This window comes from Bubalus kerabau, chromosome 1 (assembly GCF_029407905.1).
Source record: "Bubalus kerabau isolate K-KA32 ecotype Philippines breed swamp buffalo chromosome 1, PCC_UOA_SB_1v2, whole genome shotgun sequence".
Lineage (NCBI taxonomy): Eukaryota > Metazoa > Chordata > Mammalia > Artiodactyla > Bovidae > Bubalus > Bubalus kerabau.
Genome location: NC_073624.1, coordinates 113,414,707 through 113,431,625, shown reverse-complemented (window position 1 = coordinate 113,431,625; position 16,919 = coordinate 113,414,707). Strand labels below are relative to the sequence as shown.

At 36.1% G+C, this 16,919-nt stretch overlaps 1 protein-coding gene and 1 long non-coding RNA gene across 13 annotated transcripts in view; one reads left to right on the top strand and one right to left on the bottom strand.

Annotated features, from left to right (window-relative positions):
- Positions 1–16,919, top strand: part of SYT1 (synaptotagmin 1) — a 230,662-nt gene that overhangs the window by 58,967 nt on the left and 154,776 nt on the right. Inside the window, exons 2-5 of one of the 2 annotated variants that reach the window (XM_055587097.1) lie at positions 1,175–1,359; positions 7,752–7,865; positions 12,120–12,287; positions 15,552–15,719. In XM_055587097.1, the coding sequence (XP_055443072.1) occupies positions 1,175–1,359; positions 7,752–7,865; positions 12,120–12,287; positions 15,552–15,719 (635 nt within the window). Of the gene's footprint in view, positions 1–1,174; positions 1,360–7,742; positions 7,866–12,119; positions 12,288–15,551; positions 15,720–16,919 lie in introns of both variants that reach the window. The other variant, XM_055587092.1, reaches the window with a different exon arrangement.
- Positions 1–16,919, bottom strand: part of LOC129656425 (uncharacterized) — a 214,883-nt gene that overhangs the window by 95,693 nt on the left and 102,271 nt on the right. For 10 of the 11 annotated variants that reach the window (XR_008716353.1, XR_008716346.1, XR_008716344.1 and 7 more), the window contains one exon: positions 7,840–7,904. The exons of the other annotated variant lie outside the window; for it this stretch is intronic. This is a non-coding gene — a long non-coding RNA (uncharacterized LOC129656425). The remainder of the gene's footprint in view (positions 1–7,839; positions 7,905–16,919) is intronic. 11 annotated transcript variants of the gene reach the window in all.

Genomic DNA, 16,919 nt, shown 5'->3' with positions numbered 1-16,919 from the left:
TTTGCTACGTGGTGGATGCCCTTCTAAGACTATTAGTCTATTAACTCAGCCTTGAAAGGAGATGAAATGGGTACCATTATTATCTTCACGTTATAGACAGGGAAACAGAAATCCATAACAGTTAAACAGTCTGGCCAGGCACACAGCCTGTAAGCAGCCAAGCCTGAATCTAAGCCTGGCTTTATAAGCACTGCCCTGCTTCCAGAGACCCTGTATGGGTAAATCTGCCCATGATCTACTTTCAGAGCACCAAGTCCTTCTTCCTAACCTTCGCTACTCTTAGGATTTTACTTTTGCTTTTCTGTTTTTTTGTATTATTATTAATGTCTACATCTTCCACTGTGCCCAGAACATGTTACTAGAACCTGTAGTATTTAATAGATAAGTAACAACAGCAGCTAATATTTATTAAGTTTTTGCTATGTGCCAAGCACTACCTCTTATTTTAATCTTCAGAAAGACTATCAGTTGTCTGTTTTATACATGAAACCAATCATATATATATGTCTATCCCAACCTTCCAGTTCCCCCCACCTCTCCCCTTTCCCCCTTGGCATCCATACATTTGTTCTCGACATCTGTTTCTCTATTTCTGCTTTCCAAAAAAGATCATTTATACCATTTTCTAGACTTCACATATTTGCATTAATATAGAATATTTGCTTTTCTCTTTTACTTCACTCTGTATGACACTCTCCAGCTCCATCCACATGTCTACAAAGGACCCAATTAAATTCGTTTTTATGGTTGAGTACTATTCCATTGTTTATATGTACTGGGTCTTAGAGATGAAGACACTGAGACAGAGAGACGTTAGGAACTTGCCCAAGGTCACACAACTAGTAAGTCGGGGAGCCAGGGTTTAAATTCAAAGGCCAAACTCCAGAGATACGCTCTGAAAAAATGAAGGAATGGATCAATAAAAATCCAGCCTGGAGGGGCAGGGAAAGCTGTAGAGAGGAGATGACGTCTGACATGCCTGGAAGAGTGAGGAGGAAAAGATAGATACACCATAGGCAGAGGAAACACAGATAAAGCAACGTGCGGCAGTGTGCCTGGAGCTCACTAAATACAAATGGGTGAGTGAGTAGCTGTACAGCAAGTGAATTTAAAGGTCTTGCATATGTAAATGCTTTATTATTAATAGTCTCTGCACATTTTTTTTTTCTTTCAGTGCCACCATGGGCCTTAATTGCCATAGCCATAGTTGCGGTCCTTTTAGTCCTGACCTGCTGCTTTTGTATCTGTAAGAAATGCTTATTCAAAAAGAAAAACAAGAAGAAGGGAAAGGAAAAGGGAGGGAAGAATGCCATTAACATGAAAGATGTGAAAGACTTGGGGAAGACCATGAAAGATCAGGTAACGTATTCATTCCATATTTCTTCTTATATTATTTTATTAAAAATTTAAGAATAGACAGTTTATTATTTCATGCCAAATGAAGACATAAACAATATCCAGACACTTGCCAGTGTGGTAGAAATGTTTTGCAATCCTTTTAGTCATTGCTCAACATCCAAAGTACAATGGAAACAAGCGGCAGTTTTCCAATCTCCTAAGCATATACAGTTCTACCCTACTTGAAAGTCATTTGTTCTTCTCAGTCTGTGGAATTATCTAGGCAATAGTACTAAAGTGGGTAGCCATTCCCTTCTCCAGGGGAATCTTCCTGACCCAGGAATTGAACCTCCATCTCCTGCATTGAAGGCAGATTTTTTACCACCTGAGCCACCAGGGAAGTGGGTTCAATCCCTGGTTTGGGAAGATCCCAACCCACTCCAGTATTCTTGCCTGGGAAAAGCCCATGATCAGAGGAGCCTGGTAGACTACAGTCCATGGGGTCGCTAGAGTCAGAGATAACTTTGGAACTAAACCACCAAACCACCACCACCAGGCATATAAACCAAGAAAGGGCATCCATGACCGTAAGGCCATCTTGATAGGCCCGGCATACTGAAATGATACCTAAACATTTTTATTACATCTGTTTAACCCATTATAAGTGGGTCTAGATTTTGAGAAACAGAATAAAGAGTATCTGTTCTCTCTCTTGGGCAGGATATCTTTTTAACATTATCACGGTTCATAATCACCATTAAATACTGAGTCTTACAGCTATTTGTCACACATGATGAAAGCTACCATCCCTATGCAGTCATCCAGCTCAGTGATAAGTGCTTTAGGAACAATGAATTATACAAGAGAAGGAAGAGAATGATGAATTGGATCTAAAGAACAGGGTAGAATTTTAAGGCAAAACCCTTATTTTAACTCCACTTAAGGAGAGTTAGAGCCATAATGCAGGTTATAAAATCCATCTGCCTGAGTTATCTTCCCAAGGCTAAGGACTGCTCCTTGACACCAGCGGTCCCCAGCCTTTCTGACACCAGGGGACAGTTTTGTGGAAGACAGTTTTTCTATGGATAGGGATGAGGAGGGTTCAGGCAGTACTGTGAGCCATGTGGAGCAGCAGATGAAACTTTGCTCAGTAGCCACTCACCTCCTGCTCTGTGGTCCGGTCGGTGGCCCAGGTTTGGGGACCGCTGCTTTATACCATTGTCTATTTTTCCTAGACCAGATGATTTGGTTGAGAATAAAGTCTACTATTAATAGTTATAATAATTAAATGCCCCTTCACTTCTCTTTTGGAATCATATTCATTTTGGAATATTTCTAAAGAACACTTATTTCATATAAAAAGTAAATGTAAAGATTTTTCAAAGATAATACTTTGAGTTACCACTGTTTCCCTTCAAATAAATCAAAATTTCTATTTATTCCCTAATAGCAACATATATAGGTAGTTTTATAAATTCTCCTTATAGTCTTCCTATTAATTATACTCTTAAATATGTGTATCCCCTTAAGAATAATTTAGTTAAGGAGGGCCTTTATAGTACACTTTCATAGTTCTCCACACAGTCAGGACACTAATCCGTCTCCCCAGCTTGAGTTTTAAACACTTTTCTCAAAGACACAGTAATGTCTCTTGAAAACGATTTCACAAAGGCTCATTTTCGAACTTTTGCTTGGTTTCAGAGCTATAGAACGAACACAATACTTGCATTCCCATTCAGAGAGCTTCATTCTGAACTCAGTATCAAAGGTTACATTTTTCTCAAAGTTCCTAACCACAGCCAGAGGAGCCCAGGCACCGATGTTCAACCACAGATGTCTAAGAAGGATTTTTCTTTTTGGCTAATTTGTTACATAGAAGCTGAAGTTTTAAATCATGTCTTGCTTATTTCATCATTTTGTGTAACCAGCAGGACTTGATAGATTTCTTTAGACAACATATTTGGGAGATGAAATGTAGTAAAAATCTAGATGGACATGGATGGTCTGAGTAATTTGTATGTGGATTTCATCTGTATCTATGAAACAAACTGGAAATATAATACTATCATTTTCATATCTTCAATAAAATTCAAATGTGGTTTTCATGTATGCTAGAATTACCAATTAAAAGCACTAAATAATATTAAATGATTACTACATCCTTTCTTCCTAGGACAATAAATTTGTATTTTTCTTTGTGGAATTTGTTCTGTAGGATGTAAGACTGTAATTTATAGCATAGTAATGGTGTTTATTACCCCTGTTATGACATGGATAAATGACCAAGATCTCAAAAACAGTAAATACAGAGAACTGATGGTTAATTTTTCATTGCTCACCAAGTCTTTTGGATGAGAGGGGAAGAGAAATGAGTCAAATAAGAAAATACTAGGAAGTCATTGATAGTTTATAGCAGTCTACTATTACAATATAGCATTTAGAATTTCAACAATCCAAAAGGTGTTTTTTAATCATTTTAAGTAGATCATTTTGGGTACTAGGATTTTATAGGTTTTATTTTAACTTATGACCAATAAAATGTACAGAAGAAATTATACTCTGAGCAAGCGAAAATAGGCCCCATTGGTAAACAGTTATATAATAATAGCTTATGCTACTTTTTAAGGAGATAAAAGTAACCAATCGATTTCTATCATTTTTTTCAAAAGAAAAGATAAAGCATCACAACAAAATGTACATATTTTAAGATGCTATGTCATGTGGTGATCATCTGATCATCCAAGTTCAAAATAGCATAAACAAGGTTAAATTATTCTTTACTTACATTTTCAAGCAATTTTAGACAAAATATTGACATAAACATGAGGAAAGCAATAGTGAGAACCCATGGCTCTTCATATCTAGAAAGTAGACAGGTGTAAGAGGCATTTTAGATATGCTTTAAGATACCTAAGCTCTAGGAGACATCAGTAAGTTTTTACCATTTCATTCCAAATAAGAACACATATAAATTCAGAGCTCAATAATCATGACTATGTCTCTATGATAAGATTTTATAACCAAGGAAGAATTTTTAAATATTCTGCAATGACAACAAAATGGTGATGATAGATAGTATTTTTATACAGCAAAGGATATATATTTAAAGGTTTTTAATGGTTTAAAACTTAAAAGCACTAAAAATACAGAGGGGCAATATCAGCTTGCAAAGTCTGAGGTCTGGAGAGGTCATTTCTCCATGGTTTTTACTACTGTGTGTGGATATTTAAATTTTTATTTCTTCCTTCTATGTCCTCCCTATCTGTGTTGTGTCTCATGACTGTTCGGGACTGTCCCTTGCGGTAGGTCTCCTCTATTAGACACCCCTAAGTCACTGCTCAGATACATTTAGTGGCCTGGTAGCTGGGGCTCCACAGCTGAGGGTGTACCATTCTGACACACATCAAAAGGCTGAACTAAATCGATTTTTTTTTTAAGATAAAGGGTTCTCATTTTAAACATTGCTAACTGATTAAAGAGAACAGTATTAGAAAGCTCAAGTTTTAATCAATGGGTACAGAAAGAAAATTCAGTGTCTTATGCTCCCTTTTTAGTGTCCCTTATCAATTCCAAGTCTGAACAGTTTAACTTAGCATGGACAAAGCACCTTCTGACAGTTTATCCAAGTACAACTAAGCACCTTATGAATGTTGAATCAAGCCAGAAGCATATGCACTAAAGTTTTGCAATTAAAACAAAGTCTTTTTCCCAACACAGTTTTTTCTAGTACAGTTTATCAAACTCTGAGAACTTCTGGGCTTACATGCCTTTTCCTCTGCATTTTGTTAGGGGTTGGGGTAGGGACTAATTGCTCTTTAGATATTATAATAGCTACTGATTTAATAGGTCTCAATTTAATGTAAAGGTACAGAAAATGTCTTGCTTAAACTCAGCCTTTGGCACAAGAATAGACTTAATCACATCAGAGATGAACAGTGACACTGAGAAATTATCAAAAATTTAGCCCTATTTCATGCAGAGTAATTGCAGAGATGGTCTTGCACCTTTTATTAGGGTAAAAACCACTTAGGGAAAAGGAGATTTAATATCTCAACCCTTTCAAATTACACTGAGCTGAAATATGATATGTAAATTATCAGTTCTGAAAGAGAATTTGAAAAAGTATTTTAATCCATGAAATTTTTTATGTTTATGGTAGAATAGTGTGAAGATTTTTTTCAGGCAAAAAATTGCATTAAATAGTTTGCCATTCAAAAAATTAAAGTCTTACAGGAAGCAAATTACCTACATTGCCATTTTCTGAACACATCTTTTCACAGTGTTAAAGACCTATACACAGCTGAGGTTTTGAAAAGGCAATGTGGGTTCACTGCTTCAAGTCCTCCAATTAAACTCAGTAGTCTTTTCTTGTCACTTTACTATTATTTTTCTATTAGCAACACCTTCAAGCTAAAAGATTAATTTTTAAATAATTATGTTGTTCTCCTGCCTTGGGCTATTGGTAAATCAACATTTTACTATTCAAGGAGACAACGAAGTATAAACTTCCAAATAAAATGGGGTATGGCTAACCAGTTCTGAAAGGTTTCTGCACAGATGTAATAATGGCAATTTTCCAAAGTCATTGTAGGCTCTTGAAATTTTTCAGGAAGCACAAAATGGGAAGCATCTCTGACTACAGTTCAGCTCTCTGTTTATGCAATCTTTCCACCCGACTGAGTTCTAGTAAGATGATGCCAAGTCTGATTTTTAGGATCAAATTAGAGTTAGATAAGTAGAGCCCAATTGCAAAGTCTTGTCAGTTCGGAGACTGAGGTTGCGTTTTGAGGCATCACTGCAGGTCTCTGTATAAATGGATAAGTGAACAGAAACCTTTCTCTGAGAAGACAAAAAAGACGATGTAATCTGGGTGAGAGAGGGGAGATTGGTGGTAGACCTGTAGTCTAATGACTCTGAAGCCTTTCTGAAGCCTGGTTATACTTCTTGCATTTGAGTTCTACAAGAGTTCTCAGATATAATTTGATCACTGACAAGAGTTTAGATTTTTTTTTACATTGTCAGAGATATTAAGCAGCCCACCATTCATATGTCTTATCTGCAATTTTGTTAGATTCTTCAGTAACACACACATACACACACACACAAGGCAATGAAAATGCCATAACCAAAACCTAGGAGAGAATACTTGCCAATATAACAGCAGAAAGATTGAGTCATACAGATATTAAAGTGGCAAACAACAGAGCAGAAAAATTAGCAAAGGGTATGTTATACAGGCAATCCCCAGAAGAAAAAATACAAAAGTTTTCAACCTCAATAGTGTTCAGGAAAATGTAACACTGTATCATTTTTCACTTTGAATAATAACTACTTATGGATTTCTAATTATCTTTCCTAATTTTTTAAAGCAGTGAGAATGCACACCCCTAGAAACAGAACTTCTAATATTTATAATCTTTACAGCCTATGACTTTTTGAGTAAAATTTTTACACGTATTGGGAAAATACATTATATATTTTTTAAATAAAGGGAACATATGCATGAATTTTATGAAATTATGAGCTTTCTAGTATTTCGATTTACATCACACTTAAGTTTTAGGTTATAAGGAACATTCAACTGGTCCAAACTGAGTTTTGAGAATTTTATGCCATGATTTTTGCTTGTTACCACAAAATGAGTTTTTATACAAAGTTCAGTTTGACAAAATTGCAAACATAATTCCTTTTACCTTTTGGTATCAAATAGACCCATAAATCAATTTAATTCAGCCTAGCTTTCTGTGGAGCTGTTATAAAAATAAAACAGTAAACTTAAACTGGAACTGGAGTAGATTTTTCTCTAAACATGCATTTGCTGGTGGCATGTTTCTTTTTTCCTCTTTTTCCATAACCACTGTAAATGTATATGCAAGACATAGGAAATTACTATTTTTCTGAGAATAACTTAGTCAACTATCTTTTTCATAGGAAGCAAAACAAGAAAAGGCCACACATTTCATATAAATTACTCCACTGCATGTAACAAGGGTGTTTTACATGGTGCTTAGCGTAGATCTCTTTAAACTACATGAATGTGAAAACTGGCCTGATTAATAGCATGTTTATCACACCTCAGAAAGAAGCGATTTTATCAGAGTCAAATGTAATACCAAGTTGACATTTTCTTTGCAACAACTTTACATTTTTTGCTTGCAATATTCTGAGGGGCTTTTTCCATTGCTTCCATGTTGCTTGCTGATTGGGGGGAAAATTCCTTGCACAAGTGGAATTTTTAAAAATATGTCAGCAGCAGATGTGAATGTGTGTCAGACAAATGGAGATTCCTGCATCTCAGTGCTTGCTTCTGACAGCTTGGAAGTGTTAACCACAGGCCCAGTGTCATTTGGGTTCGATGAAAATTCACTTAAATTCACATATATTCCCCTTTCCCTTGCTTATAGGCCCTGAAGGATGATGATGCTGAAACCGGATTGACTGATGGTGAAGAGAAAGAAGAACCCAAAGAAGAAGAGAAACTGGGAAAACTTCAATACTCACTGGATTATGATTTCCAGAATAACCAGGTCCGAGGGGGAAAATGTCTTGTAATTCCATTACATTTTCTGAAATACCAACCAGAAATTGAAACAAGATACTTCTTAAAACATTTCATTTGCTACAAGGGGAAAATGCAATTATCGAAGCTATTGATGAAATCGTTTCTAAGTACAGGTGGTCCCCCACTTGCTAATTTAACTTCTGGTAATTAGAATCCATAGGGTTCAGCCGATTACATCTACTATGGCACTTTCAGCAGGCAGGCAGAATACAAATTACCTTGAAGCCATCTGACTGATTCTGAGAGTTCCTAGGCATAGATCCCTCAGCCTGAGTACAACGATCTTCTTCAGAATTCATGGATTTAGCTCTAAATAGGGCAAGTTAGACCATCAATTAAGCCAAAGTTTTGAAGAAAAAAAAATTTAACTGCTTGATAAGGAATCAAGGATTTAAAAATCAGCTTTCCATGAGTTTCATTTCCTTCTATGACACTAGGTAGAACTCCTGGCACAAATGAGTTAACAGCTCTAGAAAAGTAGAAAGACCAGCTACTGACTTCTAGTGCCTTTGCATGCATCCCCAAAAGTAACAACGAAATAGAAGTGAAGTGAAAGTGAAGTCGCTCAGTCATGTCCGACTCTTTGCCACCCCATGGATTGTAGCCTACCAGGTTCCTCCGTCCATGGGATTTTCCAGGCAAGAATACTGGAGTGGGTTACTATTTCCTTCTCCAGGAGATCTTCCTAACCCAGGGATTGAACCCAGGTCTCCCACATGGTAGGCTGATGCTTTACCATCTGAGCCTCCATACAAGTTGTGTCAAACACAGACCTTCCAGCTTTAAAAGTCGTGAAGTGCCACCAAGATGAATGATATAATATTAGCTAGTTTTTATTAGCTCCCTGTTTTCATGGTACCCCAAAGATAAATGTTTAAAAAGAAAAATCTCTTTACCTAAAAAGACCTTCTAGGATCCATGATTTTGATGATGATATCCCTTTACCTTCTAAACTGTTCAAGAAATTTTAAAAATTAAATGAGAATTAGCTGCGTTAGAGATCAGGTTCTTAAGAATCTTTAAGACACAGTTCTTTTTCAACTAGGGTAGCTTTAAATCTCTCCAGTTTGTTTTAAATCTCTGGTTTGATCAGTTCACTGATCTTTCAGGGTGGGAAAGAACTTGATAGATGTAAATACAGTTACTACCTAACTGTAGCATGTGTTAATTATGTCCAATTTGATGAGAAGTAAATGATAAATAAATCAAACACCAAAAGTCAGCTTTGGTAACTAATGTCCAAAGTCAGTAATACTGTGAGCTCTAAGTAATGGCAGAAATTCTGGGCTTTATTTAGTTCACATAACATCTTTACTTCTTGAAGTGTCCAGAGGATTCCTTACAAAGAATGTATTGATATGCATGGTCATATTATAAATAATTGCATTTAATTAGCTTCATTACAGTCCTAGTTCATTATTTTATCCTACTTTTCAGAAAGCTGCATGTTGGTTACAGATACAGCCTTGTAAATATGGATTTATACAGAATTATAGGTATACTATTTCTACTTAAGTAAATAGGGTCTTTTAGGTTATTTTTATCATTTATACCATGATTTGATTATCAGGGGTTGGTTAAGAGCAAAACTGCCTATTATTTATAAATTCTAGGGAAGGTCATGGAGAAGGCAATGGCACCCCACTCCAGTACTCTTGCCTGGAAAATCCCATGGATTGGAGGAGCCTGGTAGGCTGCAGTCCATGGGGTCGCTAAGAGTTGGACACAACTGAGCGACTTCACTTTCCCTTTTCACTTTCATGCATTGGAGAAGGAAATGGCAACCCACTCCAATGTTCTTGCCTGGAGAATCCCAGGGACGGGGAAGCCTGGTGGGCTGCCGTCTATGGGGTCACACAGAGTCGGACACGACTGAAGTGACTTAGCAGCAGCAGCAGCAGCAGGGAAGGTCAAGGTCAGCAAATGTTACCTTAACACAAAACATCTTTTGCAGAAATATAGACGGCTTCCCTTGTGAATCAGCTGGTAAAGAATCTGCCTGCAATGTGGGAGACCTGGGTTCAATCCTTGGGTTGGGAAGATCCCCTGGAGAAGGGAACGGCTACCCATTCCAGTATTCTGGCCTAGAGAATTCCATGGACTGTATAGTCCATGGGGTCGCAAAAAGTCAGACACAACTGAGCGACTTTCACTCACTCACTCTCACTCAAACTGCTTTTATATATGTATCCAACATTTTTCTACGAATTAATTCTGCTTTCATATTTTCAATAGAAATCTAGGCGCACCTCATCCTGGCTAGTCATAATTTTGAAACTCCTACATTGGTTTTGAGTATTATAAGTAACATTTTATAAAGTAGTATTTTTAAGAATATAGCACTGAAAAAAAAAAGAATATAGAATTGAATTTTTTTACTCAAACATCATGCAAATGTATTTATTCTTCTCTTTCTAGCAAACACATTTTAGGAGGTATTTCATTCTGAGCATCTATAATATTCTACCTGATAAAATTTAATATTCTGCATTTATTTTTCTGAATGTTCTCAGCTAATCTGATTTACAAAATGATTCCTGTGAGTCATGGGACATAAAGTCTGAGACTTTTTGTAGATAAGGCTGTAATCAAATATACACCGTTGCTTACCAAAACTAAAAGACAATCCTTAAAGCCCCCTAAGAAGCTTTCACGGTGGAGAAAAATGTGATGTTTATCTCTCAAGCAGAAGCCAGAGGGGAGTTGGAAAAGTAATTCCACCTCTTATCAACAAAATGCCCCCAAACCTTCCAAGTATAGATGATCAAGTTTAAAAGACTTTAGGCTATATCACTAGTTCTTTCCCTGCCCCAAAGAAAAAGTATTGCAAAAAGAGAGGAGAGAATATAATCTCGCTTATTCACATTGCTAACCAAAAGCAAATTCCAAATACCAACTTGGCAAATCAAGAGACAAACTGTTTGCTTTACTGATCATGTCTTTATAAGCTTATGTCTATTTTAGCCATTCTTTGACCATCTGTCTACGTTTTGAATACTTACAATCCAGCATTATTATTGCTACTGTTGTATGAAGGTGTCACAAAGATACTGAAACATTAAAATGGAAACAACAATCTTGAAGGGTATTGGTCCAGATTAAAAATTGAGCCAACGGGCCAAAGCACACTTATGCACACAATGGATCAATTTTGTAAACAGTTGCTGTGACTGTTTTTTTTTAAGAGGTGAATTGCTTTTCCACCCTATTGGTTGAAAAAAGTACAGTCTCAAAATTTCAGACCCCATTTGAAGATGTGAAAGCTATACATTCTGCATTTTCTGAATAGTATATGCCTTGAATAACAGTAAGAGTCTACTTTTGTTTCCCATATGAATCTAAACCAGTCTGTTGACACAGCATGACTGATGGCAGAGCATCAGAACAGTCCGCTCACACCTTCTGTTTCCTTTGCAAAAACATGAACAATGCCAGTCAACACTCACATTCATAATAAGAAATAGGAATGTATCACTGAGAAAAATCAGATGTGAAGAAATGCAGAGATTTCTGCTGTATTTGAATAAAATCAGACAGTCACTTAGCATTAAAACCATAACTGTAATCTCCCCTTCTTTTAGATGAAGCTGAAATTATTTTTTCTTTGACCCTATGTCCTATATTTAAATACAGAATTTAATATATAATAATTATTTTACTCTAAGTTAAAACAAGAAGTAGCAAGCATACAAGTAAAGGTCAAATATGACAGAAACTTGAAGATCTTATTTTTATCTCAAAAAGCTACCCAATTTCTAAGAAATTTCTATTTAGCAAGGGGTCTGAAGCATTGGTTCAAAATAAAATTTTCCTGCTTTATAATTACAGGCTTGTGATTGTTTAACAACTTATTTCCACTTACAAATCACACTCTGGTAAGAAAAATAATACACAAGGGCTTTTAGCAACTGGAAAGTTATTTGATTGCAACCCTTTTGCAAATATGAATTCCATATTTAAATGTAATCAGCAACCTTTTAAAAAGCCTCTTTTGTGTTTAAAACCAGGCTTCCTAGAGCCTGCGTCTGTTATAATTGAGTTTCTGAAATCTGGGTATATCATTTCATTTGCCTTCTGTGTTCAGCTTCTTAAGAGAATAAAAGTTTATCAAAAGCAAAGAAGAAAAGAACAATCACAATATGCAGCCTTGTGAACAAATCAGTCTTTTCCAGCATGTTCACCAATGCCGATGTTGGCCGTCTCCTGCCTCTCATTTCAGCTGCTGGTAGGAATCATCCAGGCTGCCGAGCTGCCCGCCTTGGACATGGGGGGCACCTCTGATCCCTATGTGAAGGTTTTTCTGCTGCCCGATAAAAAGAAGAAATTTGAGACAAAAGTCCACCGAAAGACCCTTAATCCTGTCTTCAACGAGCAATTTACTTTCAAGGTATTTTTTGTGTGTGTATTTACTGTCGAACTTTTTCTCTGTTGTTTTAGAGAACAGACCAGTCTCATCCTGACACATACAGATACATGCACGTGACCACTTTCAGAGACTCACAAGTGATTCTACTCAGAATATTCATAATTCTTATTTTCAATGTAATGAGGACTCTATTAGGCATTTAAATTTGATCCAAATAGGATTCAGCTCAGCTATTTCAGAATGGAGAGTGGACTGGCATAGAACAAAGATGTCATTCGTGTCCAAAAAGTGAGTTCAGTTTCCAGTGTGTCCATGGACCTGAACGTTTCCCCCTCTCTAAAATAAAGCCAAAAGATTATAGACTTTTCCCAGGTTTCCAAGTTTTGAAAACCAATCACAACCACAGAATAAAGTAAGCTATCCAACATTATTTCAAATGATACAAATAGGTATTACTCTCATTGCAAAATTCTTTGTGTACAGGGCCAATTTGAGTATTTGAAAACACTCTAAATCCATAAATAAAAAGAATAGAAATATTTTTTTTCCATCTCTAGCATTTTTCCTTTCCTCTTGGCTCTTCCCTGATGTTCTTCATCTTGTTGAGACACCTCAATTAACAAACAATAACAAAGAGGAATTCTGGCCCCAGAATAAACAGGAAAAGGTAGCTGGCGGGCTTCAGGCATCTCCGTAGGTACAAGCTCTGTAGTTCTCCACCTGAAGTCATGCATAAAAACAGTCTCTTGGTTGGTATCTTTAACATAGGAAATTTTTTAATGCGTTCCTTAAAACAATATGTCTGTGAATATGCCAGCAGGCAGACTCAGAATCACTCATCTACCAGCCAGCCTTAGCAATAGCACACACTGCATGTCAACAAACATCCTAAATAAATGGATGAAACTTCAGGTGTGAGTCATTCTCATGAAACTTGCTTCTAAGAGTACTGACTTTCTATTCACTCTAAAATTTGAGTTTGTAAGACAAGAAAAATACCTCATGTATTGTCAGAAATCCTATTTAAAATCTACACTTTTCTAAACCAAGACAGTTAATGTAGAGTAGCTTTAGAAACATTCTGAAACTACTCAGTTTAAGAAAAACTAATCATTGGGATCAATATGCCACAGAACGTACAATGAAAACAAAACAAAACAAAACTATTGCAAAAGGTAACCACAATCATTCTGTTTGACTCTGTGTGGATCCTAATTTAGGTCAGTAGCTTCTAGCCACTGTTTAGCCAGCACATTCTTAAATTATTTGAAATATTGTGGGGATTTGTTTTAAGTTATCTATATGCTATTTCTTTTTTAAAATGTGTACTGCTAATAATTTGTAGTAATGTCTATAACTTCAAGAATTATAATCACTGGAGATTTTGAAATTGCCTATAAAATTTAATCAGGTTCCATTTCATTTTAGGAGAGTTGATCACATCATAAATCAAGCCAAAGTACAATATATTTTCATACATTTAAAAAATACACCACTGTTTCTAGAGAACTAGCCAGTTTCTCCTTTTAGGCCTTGTAGATTATGCATCTTAAATGGAAGCAAAATAGTTTAAAGGAGATTGGCTTTAAAATTAAGTTCAAATCCACTGAAAATGAACTTGACATGTCCCAAATGAAATGCTCCTTTTCTCCACAACAAACGCCCGCTTGAAAGAGCTACTTATCATTCAAACAATAAATATTTATTAAGTACCTGCTGTGTGCCAGCACTGTGCTAAATGCTTTACATGTATTCATTTGGCTTCAACCAGCTCCCGTGAAATAGACATTATCATCATCATTCTAGGTTTATTTACTTGTCCCAGGCCCTTCAGCTGGAAGAGGGGGAAACCCAGTCTTGGACCTGTCTGACCTCCAACTCAGGCTTTTGACTAATGTCATTTTGTACAATCACCAACAAATCTAGACAAATTTCAGAAATAAGATGCAGTTCTCAAGAGTCCATTGAGAACTCATGAGAGTTCTCCACTCTAAAATTAATTTCTTTCTTTCAAAGTTATCTCTTTGGAAGGGTTTACTTTTTCATTTGACCCAGAGGGATGGTATGGGGAGGGAGGAGGGTTCAGGATGGGGAACACATGTATACCTGTGGCGGATTCATTTTGATGTTTGGCAAAACTAATACAATTATGTAAAGTTTAAAAATAAAATAAAATTAAAATAAATAAATAAATAAATAAAGTGGAAAATGGGTTATGCCTAGTTTTTAATCATAGTATTTTAACCCAATTCCTAATAGATGACAAATGATAGAAAACAAAAGCTCTTTGGAAAAAAAAAAAAATTTCTTATATATATACAGTCAAAAATTCTTCCTTCTCCTTTCCTTCTTAATATTTGGAATTAATTGAGAAATGTTTGCTGGAGCATAAGACAACCATTTACACTGATAAAATAATAACAAGTGTCTGAAAATTGATGAAACCTTCAATACAAGTCTAAACAATTTCTTAATTAGGCATTTCTTCCCAGTTACTGAAGTGTAGCTTCCTTGGAATTGCCCTGCTTTCTCTGAATATTAAAAATGTCACTAATAAACACCCCAGCCCATAGCATCTGTCCCAGATATTTTTGAACAGCTGGAGAATTCATCAGTTTTTGGCCTTTTTCCCTGCTCATCCTAAAGAGTGTCATTCCTAAGAATGAACTTCAAGATCTAGATTATAATGAATCTGATATTCAAAACATCAATTTTCTAGTCAGCTCCTGTCAATCAGTAAATTATTTTAAGGAATAGGGGAGGCACCTTGTGAATTTCATTCCAATCCTTACGGACTCCTAGCATGTCTTCTCATTAAGCGCTGCTTCATATGGCATCCAAATGGCCTCAAAGAGTTAATAGAACTTTTGAAATAACTACCCCTGAGTAAGCTGTCCCCTGACAATCTAACTTAACAATAACAACAAAACATTCTTCAAGAATAAGTTCCTTATATAGTCAAGTGCAATCAGCTTGGTTTATTCCTGTTTTACTCTTGAAATATTTCTAGCATGACTAATAGCAGGAGCCATTATTAATAACACTAACAGCTTCTAGAACTTTGGGAGAAAGTGATAAATCACTATGGTAAGCCCTCGCTTTCACCCAAGTAATTTAAGCCCCAAGTAGTTAGTCAAATGATTCAATTTAAGGGGGAAAAAAGCACTACTTTTCTCCCTATTCTGTTTATCCAACATAAATATTAAAATTAAACACTATGAAAAAGTAACACATTTTAAGCATTTTTTTGTCACCAGATATTTTATCCTGGTCTTTTTTATTTAGGTGCCGTATTCGGAATTGGGTGGCAAAACTCTGGTGATGGCCGTCTATGATTTTGATCGCTTCTCTAAGCATGACATCATTGGGGAATTTAAAGTCCCCATGAACACGGTGGATTTCGGTCACGTAACTGAGGAGTGGCGTGATCTGCAAAGTGCAGAGAAGGAAGAGGTAAGAAAAACATTAGCATTTCTAATATGACAAGCTGGACTCGCCAGTTGCTACTCTCAGACTAACCTACTGAGAGATGCTGGGCTGGTGTGAGTAATGTGGGCCTCCAGCTGCTGACAGCTGGCAAAATAGGGTCAGGGGATTGCATAACCTCGTTAAAAAGTATGCAGGTCTACTGAATCTTATTTGAAGAAAAATAGAGATTTGTGCAGGTCTTCATTCCCTGGAGCCAGACACACATACACACACATGTGCTTCTTTAAAAAGACAGTGAAAAAGTCATTTTATCCTTTGTATTTTTCTACAAAGATTTTGTTTTCTACATAGGTTATGTAGCTATTAAATAGAAATGAAATGGCACTTTTTCGTTGATTATTTCTGCATATCACACACAGGTCATTGTTTCTCCTAAAAATTTCAGAGCACAATAAAACATCAAATAAAATTCACAAAGGTGGATAGATATTAAGTCCATTTTTTAAATGACTCATTTTTATAGTATTCTTCACATTGTTTTTCCCCAGTTTTATAGGTTAGCCCAGGATTTTCCTGTGATTTAAAAACAGGAAATCAATATCCTTAGTGCATTTAAACTTCTCTATGATTATGCTGTGCCAGTCTAATACTAGCGTTTTTCTCTGCTAGTGTCTCAACAGGCCAATACCAGGAAAGCAAACAACTCTTAGCTTCCCTTAATTGCTAAAGCAACTCCTTTCCCAACCATTTTTTTGATCCTAACATAGTCTATAGTTACCCGAGGGATTTCAACTGCGTTTGTCATTTAGGATCCCGAGACCCCATGGATTTTGTAAGCTTTGGTCTCTTTGGGGCCACCAGGGAAATCAGAAAGCAAGCCAAGCCTTCAGAGAAACAGCCAAGACCATAACCTGGGAATCCTTTCAATCTAAGGTTTTCTGTGACCATTATTATTACTCAGTAAGGTTTTAGAACAGTTTGTTTACTACCATTCTGAAATTGAATTTTATTAGTGCTCTAAAATAATTTCTTGGTTGTACAAAAGAAGTCAAAATTAAGTTCTGCTTTTTCTTTGAAAGGAAATATACATAACTTACCTAAAGAAGTTAGTCAAAATTAGATTCCTGGATATTGAAATACATTGAGCCCCACTGTGGATAGAACCACCCAAGGATAATATTGAGCTTTTAAGTTTTATAACTTTAATAAGTTGTTCTTCCAGAT